Source organism: Oncorhynchus mykiss, chromosome 6 (genome assembly GCF_057628025.1).
Source record: "Oncorhynchus mykiss isolate SJ-2025 chromosome 6, ASM5762802v1, whole genome shotgun sequence".
NCBI lineage: Eukaryota > Metazoa > Chordata > Actinopteri > Salmoniformes > Salmonidae > Oncorhynchus > Oncorhynchus mykiss.
In genome coordinates, this window is record NC_143027.1 from 62,343,034 (window position 1) to 62,358,584 (window position 15,551).

Here is a 15,551-nt window from a genome sequence, read left to right on the forward strand (position 1 = left end):
TTTCAGCTCATGAAACATGGGACCAACACTTTATATTTTTGTTCAGTGTAGATGATTACAAACTAGTAAGAAAATGACATTTTTTTCATATAAATTTTGTTAAATTCTATTCTGTTCCTCCCTCGAAAGAGATATTCAATATTAATGTGCCCAATAGGTTAAATGGGCCATCACCTTCACCAACCTGGTGGCACTGGTTCTATTCACGTGGTCCGTGTCTCCCTCTATGTCTCCCAGACAGGTCTCCATAGTGGGGCTCTCACTGCCCTGGGACAGCTGATCCTCCATGGGCTCCCTCAGAGATCCCTGTTAAACACTACAGGGTTAGGGTCCATCACTGGTCATACTGGGACAGGGCCCCACTAGAAGTAGATGACTTCTAGTTGTGGGAGGTACCTTATAACTGACCTGGCTGACGTTGTGTATGAGGTGGTAGCGTTCGTTGCACAGCACGGTGGAGGTGTCCACGTACTGCTTGGTGATGAGGTTGAGCCACTCTGTTAGGCCATCCACCATGGCCAAGAACACGACCCACAGCAACATGAGGACGTCCAGGATCCTCTGCACAATGTCTGCCTTCCCTATAGCACAGCATGAGATTACATTGCACTAGGTCATACAGACAATAAAATGTGTGAAACTTAATGAATAAATGGCACTGGGAATATAGTGGCCAAAATATGTAACCTACATCATTAAATAAACCCCAAAATACCTGAGCCCTCTCCATCAAGTTCGTCATTGTCGTCGATCTCTTCATGTGAAATGCTTTCTTCAAATTCAAGACTACCTTCATGACCTGTAACAGAAAAAACAACAAGTTAATCACTGTGTGTGTGTGTGTGTGTGTGTGTGTGTGTGTGTGAACTCTGACCTGATGCTGGAGAACTGTCCTGTTTCCTCTGCCGTCTCTCCTCTCTTTCCAGCCTCCTCTGTTCTTTCTGTCTCTCCTGACGTTCCCTCAGCGTTGCCTTGGCGCTGGTCACCCACGCCCGGTATGCCAGCTGAGGGCACAGGGGGAGGCAGGAGGAATTAACATGCATCAATACTGCATTATGAAAAGCAAACATTGGAGTATTTTGAGTAATATTGTTTCTTTTTGCACATTTCAGTGCATTTTAGCAGTGTGAAAATGCTGTGGTGGCAGAGGCTGTGTTGATTAACTGTAAGGTGAACTCACCTGAAAGGCAGTCTGTTTCTGAGGCTTTTTTTCTTCTGAAAACAGTTCGTCTTCCTCCTCACTGTCCGACTCAAACAGGTAGTAATCCCCAGAATGCAACACTGCAAAGGTAAACAGAAACCATCCAGATGATATCAATACATGGGGACAGGACAGACCATGGGTAGTGAATGCATTTACTGGTAGTACAACAATGGCTGTGGCGGTCACGAAATTTAGTCAGCCGGTGATTGTAAAGCAAATAGCTGTCGGTCTCACGGTAATTGACGATGAATTAACATAAACACACTCAGCATCTCCTGGCTTCCATACAAGCCACTGATGCAGAACTTTGGAGAATCTACATTTTAAAAAGTCTAATAACTCCATGTAATATAGCATACACCTTCAAAATAAATCCTCTATTTATTTTAGACAGGTCTAAAGAAGCATGATATGAAGAAAATCTAGTCTATTCAGAAAAACAGAATAGCATACTCTGAGCTGTCCTTATTTAAGGTCTTGATCTGGCTATGCTAAACGGCTATGGGCTACACTAGTTCATTTAGCAGACAAGATTTGCTTAGAATTCTGTGGCATTATTTTTATATTACTTTATAGTGTGAAGAATACAATTTAACAAGGTTGAATAAAATAGAAAGGATATTTTCTCAAAAGGATTTGAGGGAGTGCACATATGCGGCTATTATGTGTTGAGCAGTTAACAAATAAATAGGTACTCCTATATGCTTAATTTAGAGTTAATAATGGAACTTTATTTGTTCTACAAATGTTGGGCTATATGTTTTGATTGTTAATACAATGTAAGGCTGCATGATGCGACCCTAATGATGATTTGAAAATAAATTGCTTGAAAGGCGTGAGCTCTGCTTGGGTTTTTTTTGCGCAGGGTGTACACACTTCATTAGTCTCTCATTCACAATTTGACAAGCACTTGATAATGCCTCGAATATCACGGCTGCATCTACTTTGGTGACTGTAACGCACCCTAAAAAAATCCATGCCTTTTCGCGGCCAGTGGCTGTTAAGCCCTTGGCCCGGAGTGCTGCGTTGTGCCCTTCACCCGAGTGCTGCAGATCGGTGGGTCCCCCACGGAACGGTTGAGCTAACGTAGGCTTGAGCTAACGTATGCGATTAGCATGAGGTTGTAAGTAACAAGAACATTTCCCAGGACATAGACATATCTGATATTGGCAGAAAGTTTAAATTCTTGTTTATCTAACTGCACTGTCCAATTTACAGTAGCTATTACAGTGGAAGAATACCATGCTATTGTTTGAGGAGAGTTCACAGTTATGAACTTGTAAATGTATTAATAAACCAATTAGGCACATTTGGGCAGTCTTGATACAAGAATTTTAACAGAAATGCAATGGTTTATTGGATCAGTCTAAAACTTTGCACATACACTGCTGCCATCTAAATTGTGCATGGTCTGGAATAATACATTATGGTCTTTCTCTTGTATTTCAAAGATGGTACAATTATTATTTTTTTAAACACGTTTTTTTTTTTTGTATTAACTTTACCAGATCTAATGTGTTATATTCTCTTATATTCATTTCCCATTTCCACAAACTTCAAAGTGTTTCCTTTCAAACGGTATGAAGAATATGTATATCCTTGCTTCAGGTCCTGAGCTACAGGCAGTTAGATTTGGGTATGTCATTTTAGGCCCAAAAATTTTAAAAAGTGGAAGATCTTTAAGAAGCACCTCTCACTCACATGGCTCTCCATCATGTGATCGTCTCTTTCTCACAGGCTACAAGTGAAGACAGACATATCGGGAACACAACCGCGCGCGTCCTAATCCAATTCCGAGGTGCATATTGAAGATATTGGCAGATCTGTCCACATTTACTTTTCGTCAGTCAACAAGATGAATAGGCCTAACTGCAAAAGCACCCACCTATGTCAATATACTATCCCCATAGTACAAAAGTCAACCTATTCTATTCTGTGCGAGAAATACATATTCCAAACATAGTCTGGGACAGTTTATAAGCGCAGCAATGCGCACATGGTAGTAGGCTTATGTATGCCAGTTAGGCGCTAAACCCCTTGTAAAGCGGATTAATGTGCTTAAAGAAGTTATTTGGCCACTTTAGTTGTGATACAAAACATATAGGCCTATGGGCTAGGCTACATGAGGTGTGTGACTATAATTAGAAGTCACAAAAAAAAGGCAGTTTCTTATGCTGGGCATCATTCACAAGTGATAATATATATTGTCACCCATCAGACTATTCTTGATTTTATCTTGTCTTTACATATAATAAATAATATATGTGTGAAATTTGTTGATTTAGAATGGACCATTATCACACAAGTAATCTGTGCACTTGGAGGACGCTTTTCCGGTGGTTCATTTTCATGCCAGCCAGGTAGGCTATACTCCTGTTGTAAAGATAAACAATGTGCTTAATATTAGGAACGTTGAGAAATAAATATAGCAGGCCTAGCCTATAGAAAGCTGATGGGATCCTCCTCTTTTTAGTAGAGGCCATCACTCTGATTTCTCACGCAATTGCATTGCCTATAGAAATGTTGCGCAACATGAGCTCATGGGCTCACATGAAGTGTTTGATTTGATTTTCGTACACATTTGCATTGATGTCAGAGTGATTATAGGGACAATAGAGTGCTGAGTCCTAGGCAGTTATCAAGTTTGGTAGGCTACTAATGACCATCAGCCGCATCAGAGCTTGGAGAAGCCCAATTACCTTTGACTGCCTTCATGATTCGTGACCACCGGTGTGGCGGTAATACGGTCACCGCAACAGCCCTAAGTACAACTATTCATAACTCATATACACTGAGACCACTTCAAACCCAGGAGTGTTTAGTGTCTGATTTTCAAACTGTACAGAAACTAAGGAAACTGACTTGCAGCATTGGACAATGAAGTTCTGTCTGAGGAAGGAAATAATGAAAACAGATGTGGGGAAAGACAGGCCAAAAAGACCGGAAGATTACAATCCTTTACTGGACTGCACCTGCAATTCAAAAAGTTTAGATAAATATGGGTACTAACCCAATGTATAAAATCTTGTCCATTATGAAACACTATAAGTCTGCTAATAAACTATTTGACAAACTCTGATTGGTTCGGTCCTAAGGAAAACTTTTCCAGATTTCTGACAGTGCATGTAAACAGTTAAGGCCAGCTCAGCCAACCATTTCCCCATTACTGACAGAAGACATCAGATGCAGCTCACCACAGGAGAAAAATACTCCTATTTCAATATCAAAGAGCCCAGACAGATCTAATTTCCGGACCTCCTGAGGCAGACAGATGGAAGGTCTTTTATTTGAGCTAAGGGCATCTTGGGACACAGCCCAACCTCGGGTAATGACGTGATTCTAACTGACTGGATGACCTCCTAGAAGAAGTCTCTCAGACACAATTCCATTACAGAGGATAGAGTGTGCACAGTCACATAAACAATATTATATACATGGATGCTAATAGACACATCTGGAACATGCACATACGGGCACACGACAAGCAGCTGCATGCACAAACACATCCACATCCACTGAAGCACTTGGTGTGAGATAAGTGTGGGGTCAGATACTGTAGAGATGGAGAAAGTCAGTCTGGCACTGACATATACACTGACAGAGGTCTATATAGTGGTGGGACATGGAGCAAACCTTTAGCATGGTCCAGCCAGGGCTCTTGCCACTTCTTGCCACGCTTGTGGCTTCTCTTTTCCCTCTGTGGCTCTGTGGGGTGAGATGAAGGGCCTCAGGCTTTACCAAACAGCAAATACAACCACCCTCAAACCATCATCCGTAGAGATGGGTTGTTGAATTACTTTGAATAAATGTATTAATGGTTAATAGGATGATTCATGACAGTGAGCGCACAAGTCCAAACCAAGGCTCATTTCATGCCTGCCGGATCAGTACAAAGTAATGAAGTTGAGTACCTGATGCCGGATCCGCCTTGGTGTCCGATTTCCGACGGCCCTCTTTACACTTCTCCTGTTTGGAGCGGATCCGTTCCATCCTGAGGGGAAGGGCAGACATATTCTGATGTCATCATGACTCATGCACTGACAACTTTACCCTCTCGCTCTCATTCCTCTCTCAGTTTTTCTACATTAGTTGTATATGATTAAGCAGTCACATAATATGGCACTTGACCACACTACAGTCTTGGTTTTGGACATGTGTTTTCCAGAGATCGTCCATCTGCTGTCACATTCATCAGACATATGTAGAGGGAGATTATTGGCCTTGCTAGTGGCCATTCTTGGCTATGGGCTAGTTATGAAATCTGGCTCTCTCATTAGCCTGTTTTAACTTGATACATGAGGAATGGCTCAATGTGTTGAGAACACGGAAAGCGGTCACTTCTATGGTTACTCACGATCTCTTGAGCTGCGAGAGGGACTTCTTCTCTACTTCCTGGTGGAAGCGCATGTTCTTCACAATGCTGGCCCTGAACAGCTCAAAGCCCCTGTCACAATCAAACATCAGGTCAACATAACGTTTCCATTCAGTACATACAAAACTCTGTGGCAGTTGCAGGGGAATGTTGTGGCTTTTAGGGTGCCCTCCAGGGGGTGCTGTGGAGACCAGTGCTCACCGGGAGGCTTGGCGGGCAGAGGCCTGCAGGTCGGCTGTCACGTGCAGGAAGTAGCAGCTGAGGAACACTCTCCTCTGCAGCAGGAGGAAGAAGAAGCAGATACTGTCCCAGATGATGCCTGCCTCCTCTACAGGCAGAGTACACGCCTTATCGCTCACAGTCTTAGCTGTAGGATAAACACACACACACACACAAGCATACAAAGTCCGCTATGGTTATTCTATATTATCATTGTTTTCCTGCCAATTTGGAGGGTGACGTGTGTTCACTCATAGAGATAAAATAACTGTATCCATCTGTATGTGTTGAGTACTCACGGTCATAGTAACCCTTCACTGTGCAGACCAGACTGAAGAGTTGGATCACCCAGCAGAAGCTTTTCTGCATCTCCAACACAAACACACAGGCCAAGATCTGGGGACAACACACACTCTCACTTAAAATGTATGCAAGCATAGCAGTTCACCTAACCAGGTTTATTACCACCCTGTATAGGCGTATGGCTGCAGTATGTGGTTGTCCACAGCGAGGTGCATAGCCACTCACAGACAGCATGTTCTTGGAGATGATTACGGCCACGTTGTAGATGATGAGGCAGTCCCACATGACCAGGCGCGTGCGGGAGGGCTTCCTGAGCAGCTTGGTGCCGAAGAGAAGGAAGAAGAAGCAGGCCAGCAGGTAGCCCAGGCCGAACACACTGATCCTGGTAGCCCCGGTCACAAATACCACCGACAAGACAAACCAGAACATGTGACGGAACACCAGCACCTTGCTCATGTCCAGGTAACACCTGGAGGAGAGGGGGAGAGAGAGATGAGAGTTAATGTTGATACTGTAAACTGGTAGGTGTAGTTGAGAATGTATAATAATTAGTGCCCAGAGTTTTTCCTGGTCAGGTCGCATAGTCAGGAAAAACTACCGCCCCTCATAATAATGCCTGAAGGGTATGAAGAGGAGGAGTGTGGTTATAGCTGCTGTTAGGTCAGTTGTTCTCGGTGTCTGGTCATACAGTACCTGCAGTTGATGAAGTTGGGGGCAGGGTTGAAAGGTCGATCGTCCATGGGGTTAGGGTCGTCTGTGTTCTCCCCAGCCAGAACCATCCACTCCTCCCTCTTCTCATCCTCAAACACCTTCCACTGCTGGGAGGCACACATCAGGAGGACAAAGTCCGCTGGAGGGACCAGATACAGACACAACCATCAGCATCAGACAGGAGGAACGCTACAGTAGAACATCGTCAAATTAATAATGAACAATTTTTTATATTATGCATCTATGACCAGGATATTTTGAGGTCAAACACAGGTCGTAGCCTTAGTAGGTCACAATATCACTGAGGTCAGATGAGGAAAGAGACTGACCAATGAGGTTCTTGGAGTTGGGGATGGTGTAGAAGTCTGGGAGGTAGATCCATTTGATGAGTGCTGAGTTGATTATGACGGGGGTGTTCCATCGCCAGGGGTAGTCTATAGAGGGAGGGACATACACTGTCAGGTACTGTAGGTACCAGGGGTAGTCTATAGAGGGAGGGACATACACTGTCAGGTACTGTAGGTACCAGGGGTAGTCTATAGAGGGAGGGACATACACTGTCAGGTACTGTAGGTACCTGGGGAAGTCTATAGAGGGAGGGACATACACTGTCAGGTAATGTAGGTACCTGGGGAAGTCTATAGAGGGAGGGACATACACTGTCAGGTACTGTAGGTACCTGGGGAAGTATATAGAGGGAGGGACATACACTGTCAGGTACTGTAGGTACCAGGGGTATTCTATAGAGGAAGATACACTGTCAGGTACTGTAGGTACCAGGGGTAGTCTATAGAGGGGTGGACATCGGTGATGTTGAGAAGGTAATGTTCTTGTATAGCTACTAGGAAGCTAGCAACAATGGTGATACGTGGAGATTAATGGACCCCACTCACCTATACAGAGTGCAGGGGGAATGCCCACACACAGTATGTACTGGTAGATCATGAAGATGCTGAGGAACAGGCAGTACTTGGGCCAGATCTGAGCGATGGCCGCCCGGCGACGCCGTACCATGATGGCCACCAACCAACAGCTATGGATTATGACTAGGAAGTTCATCCGCTGGCCAATCACATTCACCATCATCAGAAAGCAGATCTTGGAATGACACATGGACAGAAAAAGACATGGAAAATATGAGAGGAACCCAAAAGCATAGAGAAATACACCAACGTGCTTTTGAATAGTAACTCCAAACAGCAGCAAGAGGCCTACCTCCAGGCCAAACTTGTAGAAGCTGTAGTTGAGTAGGTACTTGATGCAGGCCAGCAGGCCCTGGTCCAGGGTGTCTCTGGTGGCCTGGGGGAAGATGGCTGGGATGAGGGGAGGGGACCTCTGCTGCTGCCTGTAGTGGTGGTCCTGGTGGCGGTTCACTGTGGCCTCAAACACCAGCAGCATCAGCACCAGCAGGTGGTTCTGAAAGGACACAAACACGGCAGCATGAGCTAGGTCCAGCCCACTTGATATTTGACCTAGTACCAAAGTTGGGGTCAATTCCATTTAAATTCCAGTCAATTCAGAAGGTAAACAAAATTCGAATAAAAAAAAATGTCAGTGTTCTTCCTGAATTGACTGGAATTGAAATCGACCCCAACCCTGCCAAGTACAAATATATTAAAAAAATGTATCATGACGACGAACAAAGCTCAATGACATTACCTTATAATCACAGTCAAAAGACTGTCCCGAAGAGCATTGATCTCACCTTGCTATAGCCCAGCACGGTGGCATCCTTCCTGAAGCCAAACCAGTTGGCTGGGTCTACAGGCTCTCTGTACAGAGTGGAGTTCAGGACCTCAGCATCTTTCAGATTGGTTTCATTGGCCAAGGGCTATGATGGAAAGAAAGAGAAATGGAGATGGAGCGAGAGAGAGAGAGAAAGAAAGAAATAAAGAGAGAAAGAAATGGAGAGAGGGAGGGAGCGAGTGTATATGAGACAGGAACTGTAGCCAAAACGTCTCGCTGCAAATCACAGAAAAATAAACAAAAGGCTGTTCTCCTCTAAACGGCCATAAAGCAGGGAGACTAAACACGTCAACAGAATTCACACATGAAACTGCCTGTAATTAGCACCAAGGTATTAGCTTCTCACCAGGGGTAAATACTAGCACAGCGTGCACTCAGCAGAACGCTGGCAGCAGGGGTGTGAGAATGCTATCAATATAAACAGAGAGCATAGCTCTGTACACTTTCATCTGTACTCCACTGTCTGTGTGTCTTTCCAGACTGGTGACTCACCACAGTGCAGTTGTTGGAGTACTCCACAGATGAAAGTCTTTCCAGACTGGTGACTCACCACAGTGCAGTTGTTGGAGTACTCCACAGATGAAAGTCTTTCCAGACTGGTGACTCACCACAGTGCAGTTGTTGGAGTACTCCACAGATGAAAGTCTTTCCAGACTGGTGACTCACCACAGTGCAGTTGTTGGAGTACTCCACAGATGAAAGTCTTTCCAGACTGGTGACTCACCACAGTGCAGTTGTTGGAGTACTCCACAGATGAAAGTCTTTCCAGACTGGTGACTCACCACAGTGCAGTTGTTGGAGTACTCCACAGATGAAAGTCTTTCCAGACTGGTGACTCACCACAGTGCAGTTGTTGGAGTACTCCACAGATGAAAGTCTTTCCAGACTGGTGACTCACCACAGTGCAGTTGTTGGAGTACTCCACAGGGTCGACGATGCTGAGCTGGTAGAGCATCTTGCAGACAATGATGATGCAGACCCAGACGGTGGACAGACAGCAAGCCATGTGGCGGAAGCGGGTGTAGGGCATGGCAAACGCCCAGAGCACCACCAGAACCAGGTTCATCACAGACGGCTGAGACAGAGAGATATAGATGGTGAAAGAGAGAGAGAGAGAGAGAGAGAGAGAGAGAGAGAGACAAAGAACGAGAAAGAACGAGAAAGGAGAAAGAAAGAGACAAATAACGAGAAAGAAAGAGATAGAGAGAGAAGAGAGACAGACAAAGAGAGAGGCCGTTTAGAAAAAGTGGGCTTGGTTCCAAATTCACACGGTGCACAATAGACTAACAGATGACTGCTGTGGACTACTGACCTCTCCCAGAGCTACCCAGACCACGAAAAAGGCCACCATCTTGAGGATGTGCAGCTCCAGGACCCTCCAGATTAACACTTGGATCTGGGTCAGCGTGTCAGAGAACTTCCTGAACAGAACTATCAGCCTGTTCATCACCAAACCCCACTTACTGGGCATCATCTCTGTACAGCAGAGAGAAAGAGAGCGAGACATCATTATAGACATGCCACATATACACAAACTCTTGCCTTCTACTGTTTTTTTTCTACAATTGTAAGCAGTCTTTGGGCCCTAGAAAAGCACTATACAAATCCAGCACAACATCATCAGTGCTCACCATCCTCCTCTGATTCGTCATCCCTCAGATCCGTCACCAGGTCATCCTCCTCAAACACAGCCCCATCATCACAGCGGCGGACCTCTGGTCTGTGCCTGTTCCTCTTCCTGTGGGATCAAAATAGTGTCATCATATAGGATATTGTTTCTGCAGAGGTGGACAACGGCTCTGTCCGGCAGTGACGTTAAATGAGATGGACGGCACACGGTTGAACTCTCATTTACTATGGACTTGATTACGTGGGCATTTGAGGAGCATATTATTTATTATCCTCTGTCTGGCAGTGAGTCATACAGTGTTTGAGGAGCCTGAGAGGAGTATACCTGTGTATGGGCGTGACGTGGTCCAGGTCTGTGATCCTCATAAAGGGTTTGTGGAAGTAGTGCAGCTGCAGGATGCAGGCCAGGAGGAAGAAGCCTGGGATCAGGATGCTGGTGAACAACTCGGTCAGCTTAAAGGTCTCCAGGCCGATGTCAGCCAGCCTGCAGGGAGACAGATGAGCAGGACTCGCTTTAATTTCCAGAGGTTTCTACTATACTCATTGTGCACCTCAAACACAGATTGGAGTGACCAGGACAACATAGGAAATCTGGAAAAACTGGTGCGGAAACTGATAATGATAATTAGGAATTCCTGATTAATCAGGAAAAACCACATCCATTAACCCAGATTGATGTTAATATTAGAGGTCGACCGATTAATCGGAATGGCCGATTAATTAGGGACGATTTCAAGTTTTCATAACAAAATAGGAAATCGGTATTTTTGGACGCCGATTTTGCCGAATTTTTTATTTGTTACATTTTTTAACACCTTTATTTAACTAGGCAAGTCAGTTAAGAACACATTCTTATTTTCAATGACGGCCTAGGAACGGTGGGTTAACTGCCTTGTTCAGGGGCAGAACGACATATTTTTACCTTGTCAGCTCAGGGATTCAATCTTGCAACCTTACGGTTAACTAGTCCAACGCTCTAACCACCTGCCTCACGAGGAGCCTGCCTGTTACGCGAATGCAGTAAGAAGCCAAGGTAAGTTGCTAGCTAGCATTAAACTTATGTTATAAAAAACAATCAATCAATCATAATCAATAGTTATAACTACACATGGTTGATGATATTACTAGTTTATCTAGTGTGTCCTGCGTTGCATATAATCGATGTGGTGCGCATTCGTGAAAAAGGACTGTCCTTGCTCCAATGTGTACCTAACCATAAACATCAATGCCTTTCTTAAAATCAATACACAGAAGTATATATTTTTAAACCTGCATATTAACTAAAAGAAAGGTTAGCAGGCAATATTAACCAGGTGAAATTGTGTCCCTTCTCTTGCGTTCATTGCACGCAGAGTCAGGGTATATGCAACAGTTTGGGCCGCCTGGCTCATTGCAAACTAATTTGCCAGAATTTTACGTAACTATGACATAACATTGAAGGTTGTGCAATGTAACAGCAATATTTAGACTTAGGGATGCCACCTGTTAGATAAAATATGGAATGGTTCCGTATTTCACTGAAAGAATAAACATTTTGTTTTCAAAATGATCGTTTCCGGATTCGACCATATTAATGACCTAAGGCTCATATTTCTGTGTGTTATTATGTTATAATTAAGTCTATGATTTGATAGAGCAGTCTGACTGAGCGATGGTAGGCACCAGCAGGCTCGTAAGCATTCATTCAAACAGCACTTTCGTGCGTTTGCCAGCAGCTGTTGATGACTTCATGCCTATCAACTCCCGAGATTAGGCTGGTGTAACCGATGTGAAATGGCTAGCTAGTTAGCGGGGTGCGCGCTAATAGCGTTTCAAACGTCACTCGCTCTGAGACTTGGAGTAGTTGTTCCCCTTGCTCTGCATGGGTAACGCTGCTTCGAGGGTGGCTGTTGTCGATGTGTTCCTGGTTCGAGCCCAGGTAGTGGCGAGGAGTGGGATGGAAGCTATACTGTTACACTGGCAATACTAAAGTGCCTATAAGAACATCCAATAGTCAAAGGTATATGAAATACAAATGGTATAGAGAGAAATAGTCCTTTAATTCCTATAATAACTACAACGTAAAACTTCTTACCTGGGAATATTGAAGACTCATGTTAAAAGGAACCACCAGCTTTCATATGTTCTCATGTTCTGAGCAAGGAACTTAAACTTTAGCTTTCTTACATGGCACATATTTGACATGGAACATATTGCACTTTTACTTTCTTCTCCAACACTTTGTTTTTGCATTATAACCAAATTGAACATGTTTCAGGCTAAATTGTCACACCCTGGCCTTAGTTATCTTTGTTTTCTTTATTACTTTGGTTAGGTCAGGGTGTGACATGGTGGATTTATGTATTTTGTCTGGTCTAGGGGTTTTGTATGTTTATGGGGCTGTTTTCCTTTCTAGGTAGTTTTGTATGTCTATGGTTGCCTAGATTGGTTCTCAATTAGAGGCAGCTGTCTGTCGTTGTCTCTGATTGGGAACCATATTTAGGCAGCCATGTTCTTTGGGTGTTTTGTGGGTGGTTGTCTTCTGTCTTTGTGTCTATGCACCAGATAGGACTGTTTCGGTTTTCACATTTGTTGTTTTGTATTTTGTAGTGTTCTCGTATATATTAAAGATGTTGAACACTAACCATGCTGCATTTTGGTCCTCCTCTCCTTCAGCGGAAGAAAGCCGTTACATAAATTGATTTTATTGATGTATTATATTAAGTTAAAATAAGTGTTCATTCAGTATTGTTGGAATTGTCATTATTACAAATAAATAAATAAAATCGGCATCGGCTTTTTTTGGTCCTCCAATAATCGATATCGGCGTTGAAAAATCATAGTCGGTCGACCTCTAGTTAATAGAGACCACTTCATCAACAAACATAATGACAAATCTAATAAGAAAGTGTGTATTAGTCTTGACCACAGAGTGAGGTGGGGGGGAACGTACTGCTCTTCAGTGAAGCCGGTGAAGTTCTTCCAGTAGGCAGGGAAGTCCTCAAACTGGAAGGTATAGATGGTGATAAGGACCAGCATGGTGTAGGCCACCACCAGCCACCAGAAAACCTTGAGCAGCCTCCTCCACAGAGAGTAGTACACCTGACGATATTAGTTACAGTAACAGTTACAGTCACAACAACAACATTCATTAACATGTCAATGACCAGTCAGTTTGACCACAGGTCAAATCGAGGTAAGGGAGTTGCGACCAGGGGCAATTTGCCACAAGAAAACCAGTTTGTTGTGAGCTGCACTGTGGGCTGACCCTGTGGGCTGACCCTGTGTCACTCTCATGTCTGTTTGTGTGTGGAGGGTTGAGAGCAGAAGCAGAGAACACACGTGCGAAGTAGCAGTTGGACCAATAAAGTAGTATTGTAATATGGAAACAAGGAGTTGATGATGGGGGTCATAGTTTAAAAGGACTTCAGAGTGTGACCCCCTGGACTGATGGTGTCTACCTACCTGGTAGAGACAGAGGCAAAGCAGGAAGAGCAGCATGTAGATGATCTTGTAGCCCACCAGCTTGCCAGCGAAGCTGACCATGATGAACATGCCTCCACACACGTAGATCCAGTACTTGGCATAGCAGCTCATCACCAGTCTGCCCACAATCTTCAGAACCGACTCGTTCTGCCCGCTCCCCTCTGTGGACGCAAAGGGAGAAGGAGCACCTTGTTACTAACCAAACTGAAGACACAGCCATACTGCACGGCGCACGCAATTCGCAGTCAGTGTGAAAATTGACAAGCTCACTACTGTAAAGGTGGCTCTGGATGAGAGAATTAGCTAAATGACTAAAATGTCAAATGTAGATAGTGGGAGAGAATGTGACTGGACCATACTAAAGCACACACACCTGGGAACTTCAGAACTTTGGTGAAGTACTTTATTGTGTAGAGAGAGAGAGAGAGTGAATCAGAAGTGTACCCTCTCACCTCCAGTGGTGACCTCCTGTAGCGGGGCAGACCTGCCCTTCTTCCTGCTGAAGTTGTCCTTCACTGACTGGCGTAGGAGCAGCCAGAACGTCAGCGTGTACAGCAGCTGACAGGATCAACAAAACAGACAGAGGGAGAGAGGAGCGGAGGAGAGAGATGAGACACCATCAGAGTACAGTGTTGACACTGTTTGGGAGATTGACTGCAGGACCGCACTTTTAAGTGGTTCTAAACCTTTTAAGAAAGTGCAGGAGCATATACTGTTAAATAGCCTATTCAGCATATGGGACAGGCATGTTTTAGACATAAAATATTTGTTGAGTGGTTGAACTTTTCAGGTACGCACTAAATGGTACCTTGTGGACATGTTTACTACAGCTCTTCAGTATTCAGAATACAGACTACTGCACTATCAATTTCCTGTAGACACTTAACAGACTGCATTCATTGACATTTCCCAGAGTCTCTGTCCCACTACAGAACCTGTCCCCTCCACCTCTACCCCCTCTCTCCTCACCATGGCCCCCAGGCGGAGGCAGGGGTACTGGGCTCGGTCCAGACCCAGCTGCCTAAGGCTCATGGTGCCCACGGTGCGGGGCAGCTCCGGCTGCAGGTCCATGGCCCAGACGTACTGGAGGAAGCAGAGGGCCAGGCCGTAGAGCAGGATGAAGGGAGAGCACAGCGTGGCGAAGTGGCGTCTCGCACGTAGCATCCAGATCAGACACGCCCACAGCAGCAGCACGAAAGTCAGCCAGCTGTGGTAGGTGATGCTCCACACCTGTAGAGGGGCATCATGGGAGATGGAGTTCAGGTAAGACATGACATACTATCACTGAGAACTGCTGTCACAGAACTAAGGCTTGGTTCCAATATCCAATGCATTCTTAGTGGTATTCTAGTGTGGATATTGGAATATAGCCTAATATACCCATAGGGCTCATAGAGAGAACATATTTAGAATGTGAATTAGATTTCAGAGTTACCATCATGGCGATGAGAGCACACACGTAGCTCTGCTGCATGACCACTCTACCCAGCAGCTGCAGAGGGTGGTCCCCGTGCTGTCCATCAGGGGCACTACTGAGCCCTGGGCCCAAGTCCTGATGACTGGAGCTATTGGTGACGTGATCTCCTGTGTGCTCTATAGACAGAAGTGTGTTCTGGAACACATACACAACACACCTTTAAAACAACAACACCACACAGTCAGAAAATGGAGGACAGCAGTGCATTGGACTGCATGGGGCAGGGCAGGGCAGGGCAGGGGTGTTATCAGGTATCTAATGACCACCTCAGTGTCGTCCTGGCTGGGTTGTCTCTGAGCGGACCAGGGCTTCAGTTCCACATCCTCTCCTCCTCCAGCCTCTGTTCCTTTGACAAGCTGGGCACCCTCCTCATCCTGTCATATAAGCAAGTACTGATTCAGAAAGCAGCACAGACAGACAGGTGT

The 15,551-nt window shown here is 44.9% G+C and overlaps 1 protein-coding gene across 2 annotated transcripts in view; it reads right to left on the reverse strand.

Moving 5' to 3' along the window:
• LOC110526294 (piezo-type mechanosensitive ion channel component 1) overlaps positions 1-15,551 on the reverse strand; it is a 73,973-nt gene that overhangs the window by 10,648 nt on the left and 47,774 nt on the right. The window contains exons 9-34 of one of the 2 annotated variants that reach the window (XM_021607119.3): positions 15,393-15,500; positions 15,085-15,261; positions 14,619-14,879; positions 14,102-14,207; positions 13,629-13,810; positions 13,117-13,265; positions 10,510-10,668; positions 10,187-10,293; positions 9,868-10,031; positions 9,454-9,630; positions 8,515-8,640; positions 8,025-8,225; positions 7,703-7,907; positions 7,139-7,243; positions 6,792-6,948; positions 6,324-6,567; positions 6,095-6,191; positions 5,778-5,943; positions 5,559-5,648; positions 5,116-5,195; positions 4,838-4,909; positions 1,181-1,281; positions 875-1,004; positions 716-799; positions 409-581; positions 185-306 (exon numbers count right to left, since the gene is read on the reverse strand). In XM_021607119.3, coding sequence (XP_021462794.3) covers positions 185-306; positions 409-581; positions 716-799; positions 875-1,004; positions 1,181-1,281; positions 4,838-4,909; positions 5,116-5,195; positions 5,559-5,648; positions 5,778-5,943; positions 6,095-6,191; positions 6,324-6,567; positions 6,792-6,948; positions 7,139-7,243; positions 7,703-7,907; positions 8,025-8,225; positions 8,515-8,640; positions 9,454-9,630; positions 9,868-10,031; positions 10,187-10,293; positions 10,510-10,668; positions 13,117-13,265; positions 13,629-13,810; positions 14,102-14,207; positions 14,619-14,879; positions 15,085-15,261; positions 15,393-15,500 — 3,743 coding nt within the window. Of the gene's footprint in view, positions 1-184; positions 307-408; positions 582-715; positions 800-874; positions 1,005-1,180; positions 1,282-4,837; positions 4,910-5,115; positions 5,196-5,558; positions 5,649-5,777; positions 5,944-6,094; positions 6,192-6,323; positions 6,568-6,791; positions 6,949-7,138; positions 7,244-7,702; positions 7,908-8,024; positions 8,226-8,514; positions 8,641-9,047; positions 9,307-9,453; positions 9,631-9,867; positions 10,032-10,186; positions 10,294-10,509; positions 10,669-13,116; positions 13,266-13,628; positions 13,811-14,101; positions 14,208-14,618; positions 14,880-15,084; positions 15,262-15,392; positions 15,501-15,551 lie in introns of those variants that run through there. The other variant, XM_090238453.1, reaches the window with a different exon arrangement.